Source organism: Colias croceus, chromosome 19 (assembly GCF_905220415.1).
Source record: "Colias croceus chromosome 19, ilColCroc2.1".
Taxonomy (NCBI): domain Eukaryota; kingdom Metazoa; phylum Arthropoda; class Insecta; order Lepidoptera; family Pieridae; genus Colias; species Colias croceus.
The window spans coordinates 4,492,763-4,499,929 of record NC_059555.1 but is presented as its reverse complement, the minus strand read 5'-3'; the positions used below and the strand labels follow the sequence as shown (position 1 = coordinate 4,499,929).

Here is a 7,167-nt window from a genome sequence, read left to right as displayed (position 1 = left end):
TATAAAAAATTATTTATTTCATTTGATCCTGCATTAAGAAGGTGATTTAATTTCTATTAAATCAGTTTTTAACACACGATCAAAACAATGCTAGTTTATCAATCGATTTGTTAAGTGCACTTTAATACTTGGCAGTGATTAAGGGCAAGATTATTTTTAATCGTCAGTCGGGGTTGCAAGGGTCGGCTCTACAACGATGGTTTCCGTGGCAACTCCCTCGGTCTGGTCCTCAATTTTTTCTGTGAAGTTGCCGTTACGCTTGAACCTGTAGTAACGAGCGGACGCGGCTTCAGAGTTGGTGTGGTAGCAGCTGACTAGGGCATCACCGTGATGATCTGAAAGCGAAGATTAATTAAATAAATATTTATTAAAAAATTTAGACGTCATTTTTCGATATTTTTTGTAATGAAAATATCTTTACACACAAGCAAGGTTTTCATTGAAAATTCTTAATTTAAAACGACGAAGTTAGTTAAATGTAGCTTTGAAAATGGCTCCATCATTACAAATTCAATGCGAACAACGTTACTTTCCAAAATTTAAAATGGCACATCTTTATTATTATGAAGCTTTACTACATTACTATAGAATTTGATTAATATTTAAATTAATAACTATATAATTAATCTTACCTCCAGGACACGTGCAGACAGCGATGTGTCTACGTGCCATGCACACTGCGCCAGATCCACACTGTGTGTTACCGAGACAAGGGTCCACACACTCGTAGCCCACGCACGCCAAGTGGTCGGGACATTGGGAGTCTAGTTCACACTCGCCCTGGATACAAGGATATTTATTTGTAAGTGGATTTAGTTAATAGGTAGATGAAAAAAATAAGAAGGAAGTTATAAAAGCTCTATTATATATTTTTTGTTTGACTATCTGGATTTGAAGGGCTATTTTTAAGGGATATTTTGTAAAAAAAATGTGCTGAATTATAATATGCTGTTCACGTTTATATTCATATTCTACGTACGCCACTACGTACGAAGCCACGATCAATAAAGTAAAATAAAAAGAAACAAGAACAAAACCACAAACATTATAATGTCCCTACTAAATAAAAAGATTTAAAGTTTGAATAACATACCTTTTCACAAGAAACGAGAGCATTTCCACGGTATCCAGTGGGGCAAGTACAGACGGGGCGTTCAGCACCAGTGCGGTCGTGGCCGGGGGTACACTTGGCGTTCGCGCCGCAGGGGTTTGGCTCACAAAGATCACCTGTTTTAAGTTAAATTATTTATTTATCATGATGTATTCAAAGTGGATAATATTGTAGATTTCCTCCAATTTAATTGCTAGAAAAACGAGTACCTTAAAAAATATCCAAAATATTTATCAATTCTCTCAATACCATAATGCAATGTATTTTAATAGCATAAAGTGTTTGTTATTCAGTGACAAAATATGTACAAAGATATAATTTGACATTTAACAAAAATTACTACGTACGCGCTTCGAAAGGCCTGCAGAATGTGAAGGGGTCACCGGTCATGGTCTTAGGGCAGGAGCAGACGGGCGTCAAACCGCGGAGGTTGCACTCGGCGTTCACACCGCAAGCGTTGGTGCAAGGGTTGACACACGCGTTGTACACGCAAGCTGGTTTGTAGCTGGGGCACTCGCTGTCTGAGGTACATTCAGCGGAACAGATACGGTAGGGATCGCCGTGGTAGCCCTAAAAAAACATTGAAATGCATATCACGATTAAATAAAAATAATTAAAAAAATAAATTAGATAAAAAAGGCCTAATAATGCATAATATAAACTCACTCTTGGGCACTTGCACACAGCACGGTGGGCAGCAACAGTTTCGCAGTCGGCATTGACACCACAGTCGCTACAAGGGCTGACACATTTGAAGTCGCGGCAAGACTGTTGCGCACCGCAGTCGCTGTCGGAGTCGCATTCGTGTCTGCATCCAGCGAGTGGGCTACCCTGCACAAATTAATGAATATAAATTAATAGAGGTGTTTAATTAACCCATTATGAGAAGGCATTTCGAAAGACTTGTATTTATGCCTCTCTGTAAGTTGTTCAACTATGCGAAATTAAAGCTGCTTATCTGAGTTTCACAGCATTAAAAACGTAGTTCTTTATTCAAATGCATAACATTTGTTTTTTATCCATATTTTCTACTTACTCTGTATCCAGGGAGACAAGTACAGATTGCTTGGTTGTTGGCAACGTGGCATTTGGTGTTGGGACCGCATGGAGATGGGTGGCAAGCTTCCTCTGTAAATAATTAAACTCATGAAGATAAACATCCTTCATAGAAAACAAATAGTATTTTTTATTGAAAACAAAATATAAGTATTTGATGTTACTGACTGAAGTGTTTTACCTGGATCAGCGATTCTGCAGGCTGTGAAAGGATTGCCGGTGTAACCAGGAGGACATGAGCATACTGGCACATGTTGACGAACCTGTAAGAAAAAAAAGATGTAGCAATTAAAACCACGAAGGACTATTTGAACATTAAATTGATTAAAAATATTAAAGATATATCATATCATCTCACCTCACAGTTGGCGTGGGATCCGCAAGCACCGTCACAGGGGTTGATGCAGTGTTGGTTCACACATGATTGGTGACCACGGCATTCGCTGTTGTCTGAAAGTTATCGTATTGTTTAATTTTTATGAATACGTACCACTAAAAATTAAGATTTCCATTTTTAATAATACGTAGAGTATTATAAAAAGTAAACCGATTACCGAACGTAGTTTATTTTTGTAATGATGACTAAGAATCCCTTTGTATAGTGGTGTGAATTTAGACATATTATTAACAGGATAAAAGCTTTTAATCCGCCAACGGCTTTGACAACATCACTGATAAATGTAGGGTGTACCTACAGTAAATTTTATGTTCTACCTCAGGTAACATTATACCAAGCTATAGTAGCTCTACTTACCAACACACTCGATCTTAATGCACTGCGACAAAGGATCCCCAGAGTATCCAGGCAGGCACGCGCACACCGGCCGCACACTGCCGTGCGTGCAGTGAGCACCAACGCCGCAAGTGTTTGGTCCGCATCGCACGAGATCGTCGGAGATCGAGCGACCGTGCTCATACAGGTTGCGGCCGGCGTAACCGCGCGGGTAGTAGTTGTAGTAACGTTGAGCTAAAAAATTATAACAATTATTCGTTTAAACGTCAGGTGTGGTATTGGGGCATAACTTGAGTTCTGTTATAATGTTTAGTTTCAAACAATAGTTGGCAAGTATATTTTCTTTATTCAGCGCAGTGTCTTAGTTTTATGATAATGAACAAATACCTATAGTCACAGGCATAGATTTAGGTACGCAATTATCATCGTGTAAATTATAGTTATTTTTTAAATCACATTTTCTTTCGTTTTATTAAGCCTTAAAAATATTTTTCAACTGCAAATGAACTTGCTCAATCCATACTAATATTATAAATGCGAAAGTAACTCTGTCTGTCGGTCTGTCTGTTACTCAATCACGCCTTAACTACTGAACCAATTTGCATGAAATTTGGTATAGAGATATTTTGGTACCCGAGAAAGGACATAGGATAGGTTTTATCCTGGAAATCCCACGGGAACGGCAACTATGCAGGTTTTTCTTTGACTGTGCAGGCGATGCCGCGGGTGAAAAGCTAGTTTCGTATAATTCCAGACTCAGGAATGTCCACGCACATAAGCAGATCTAGTTACAAATAATTTATTCTCCGTTCATACAATAGTTGAACACACACCTACAAAGTATTGCCTATTTATATTTCTTCGGATAACAATAAGTTAAAATAACAATGCTGTTTAAGTCTATCAAATGGAAAGGAATTCTCAAATAAACTTGGAGTTACTAAATAAAAATTCCCATATTTGAAAGCGTTGCGCAATCATAAACCATTAACGCCCACTAGACATTTTTAATTGGCGAAGAATGTATTTATAACCTTAACTTTAACATCCTGCCACATTCTCAATTTGCATAACCGAAATACATCATCAAATCAGATGGCAAGCAAAACAAACAGCGAGACCTTGGTTACGGCCATGCCCATATAAGATGGTGAATGACTTATCGCCCACACTGGACCTTATGTCCTTGTCCAGCGAACAAAAGACCTCAGAAACTCTTAATGATATCATTCAATTACATAAGGTTAATTTGGAGGCTCGACTGCTTATCAATCTTTTCTTTATTTGGGGTTAATTCGCGCCGATGGTATTGTCAGTTTATAAATCCTTGGTATTGAGATTAAGAACTACACGCTTTAACATTCTATAATCTCCTTTTGGAGAAACCGGGAAGTAACCAAGTTATATATAGCCTTTTTTCGTTGACCCTTTCACTGCCCAAACATGTGTCATAAGGAATGTTGTAACTTGAACGATAACTTCCTAAATAACTCCCTACAACTGACGTCTATCTTATCCTAAAAAAAGGCCTCCTACATTATTGTTCCGTCGTATGTTTCCCTTATTAAAACGCTGGGAGCTATACTTCCCACGTCTGAGATTGAAGAAAATCGTGTTTTATTTTTATATGCTTAAACCTAATGCAGTGTAATATTTATCTACGCAATCTTAACATTTCAGATAACTTTTTTTCATGGAAATACTTTTCTGAGAATTATTACATGTCATGGTTAACACACGTCAAAGTCAAGGGACGTGATTTTGCCGCCAAAAACGACCGTAATTTTTTAGTTTTTTGTGTAGTGCTGAAAAAAAATTAGATAAGTACCTAGATTTGAGTTTTAGCTATGTAAACTAGACTATATTACGGTTGCGTGAAACGTAAAAATATGCCCAGAATCTTTCGTTTATACCTTGGTAGAGTCGATTGAAATTAAGTCTATAAGTGGGAAGATAATATCATCCCAGTGTTCTTCACTGCACACGACATTCGGAAATTCTATATATAAAATCCATGTGTCTAAAAAATATTTTTTAGTTGGTATAAGCAACTTATTTATTATTATTCATTATTTCCTGATCAGATAATTAGATATCTTAACTCAATACATTATATTTACCTATTGCTTTTATTTTGTTTTAGAAAAATGCCTTGTTTATGTTGAAGTCATTCATTTTTCAATTCCCGAATTCTTCCCTTAGTAAAAGAAACTTGCATTGATGAGTACTTTCACCTGCTTTATTAAAAAATATGATCTATATAATTTTTTACGATAAAATTTAATTCACAAGTGAAGTCAGGGCAACTAGCTAGTGTTTGAAAATATTGGTGTCATAATGGACACTGGGAGCTATAGTTCCCACCTTTCCAACCTTTTTACAAGAGGGAACAGATGACGGGATATATACTTCCCACCAAAAAAGGGTTACTTCCCCCCCACTAACCCCTCTTTTGTGTGTATTTTTGAAATCTACGACCCAAAATTACCTAGGAACGTATCTTACTTTTTTGTTAACTCCTCCACAGGCTCGCGTTTGAATAAGGGTTATAACGCTCAGTGATTATTCGCTGAATAATTGTAAGGATAATTGTTACTATATTAACCACCTTAATTACCAGATGACACAATATGTTTCCATATAATATGTACATCATTTACTTTAATTTAAATTGCAAATTTTATCGCATTTTAAAAATTACAAACAATGTTTCCAGCTGGGAACTTATACTCGGAAAGTATTGATCTATTATAATAGAAATAATTTTTGATAACCATAAAATACTATGTTATAAGTTATAACTTATAACCGACAAGTAGATCACAAGAAGCCAAGAAAAACCCAAATGGAAAGTAGGAAGCACACCAAATAATTATGTTTTACCATTATACCATTCTAAATAATATTACAATGTTTTGTTTATATAGTGATTTATCATATAAACACGCGGAATCAACCTACGTACGTACTTATAAATAATTAATCAATCACAATTCACAACGTTTGCCTGTATGCCAACTTCTTTTGCATTTATAATGTTGCTAGAAACTGGAGGTTAATTTACCAATGCGGTATCAGAGTCATTTTGTTATCATAGTATGAATAGGAATGTGCATTGTTTTAGTAACGTGTGGATTATTAATAAATGAGACGTATTCAATATTACCGGCTAAACAAACACTATTTTTTAAACCGCTGCTGTTTAAATGTATACGTATATTTGCGTGTCTAGAAGTAAATATATTCTAGCTTTACTTATATAGTAATTGTAAAATATCATAATGTTTGAAAAATATCACATACGTAGTCGACTCTATAGTATTACTAGTGGTCCGCCCCGGCTTCGCCCGTGGTACCTACATGTTTAAACTATCCTATCTCTCAAGTTGGATCGAACTGCACATGGTGTGCGAATTTTATTATAATCGGTTGAGTGGTTTAGGAGTCCATTGAGGACAAACATTGTGACACGAGATTTATATATTAGTATTATATTATCATCAACTGGAGATAATAGAGTAACCAAGGTAGTTATTTGTGATATAATAAGTAGTTCAAAGAGACTCACCGTCAGCTCCCCATGCCAACGCCAAAAGCACCAGAGGTGCTATGGAAAAAAGTTTTTCTTGCATCTGAAAATGAGATGGATGGAGATAAATATAAAATATGCAAATGTCAGGTTCGTTGCAAAAATGTCACGTGCAAAGGAAGAAAATTGGAAGTTCTGTTACAAAAAGTAGTTAATGCGACTTCAAAAGAGTAAGAAGTAGAGAACTAAGTATAGTATAAAATCACTGCTATAAATAAATTCTAGCATTCAAAATTACAATTACATTATTATCCAACCGATTCGTTCAATCTAAGCCAAAACTTGTAATTTGAACACTATGATATAATAGACGCACAAATATTTAGTTTACAGACTCTCAGATAGAGTAACTGAATGTTGATGTTAATTTTAACCGTCAACTTAATTTTGTTAAATAATCGGCAATTTATGCATGAAAAAAATAACTTAAATAATCCGAAGTAGATCCGTTAAAAATTTAAAAAGTAAACATAATTTCGAAGAAATCAAGTTCCTGTCAATGTAGAATTACCGGGGCAAACACTTCACACTACAAAATCTTAAAATTCACAGTAGAGGATTACGCAAGTTCAAATATTTATTTTAATTATTTATATTTCTCTGAACACTCGACACTTACATCTGTTCGTCCGTAAATGTCGTGAGGAAAACACGACTTGGAGTAAAGTCGCGTATCCT

At 35.6% G+C, this 7,167-nt stretch overlaps 1 protein-coding gene across 1 annotated transcript; it reads right to left on the bottom strand.

The window, feature by feature from the left end:
* LOC123700047 (neurogenic locus notch homolog protein 3) lies at nucleotides 1-7,167 on the bottom strand. Its single transcript, XM_045647153.1, has 11 exons — nucleotides 7,109-7,167; nucleotides 6,469-6,532; nucleotides 2,922-3,134; nucleotides 2,526-2,617; nucleotides 2,349-2,430; nucleotides 2,148-2,239; nucleotides 1,778-1,942; nucleotides 1,459-1,681; nucleotides 1,094-1,227; nucleotides 633-780; nucleotides 1-335 (listed from the first exon to the last, which is right to left on the bottom strand). Exons 2-11 carry the CDS (start codon nucleotides 6,530-6,532, stop codon nucleotides 157-159), a joined length of 1,392 nt encoding a protein of 463 aa, XP_045503109.1. The 5' UTR covers nucleotides 7,109-7,167; the 3' UTR covers nucleotides 1-156.

Bases quoted from the DNA above. Each gene is read 5' to 3' on its own strand.
- LOC123700047 (XM_045647153.1), bottom strand. From the start codon at position 6,532: ATGCAAGAAAAACTTTTTTCCATAGCACCTCTGGTGCTTTTGGCGTTG. The intron at 2,431-2,525 runs GTGAGATGATAT...TTTTTCTTACAG, and splicing joins GATCCCACGCCAACTGTGAG to GTTCGTCAACATGTGCCAGT. The intron at 336-632 runs GTAAGATTAATT...CTTCGCTTTCAG, and splicing joins TGTCTGCACGTGTCCTGGAG to ATCATCACGGTGATGCCCTA.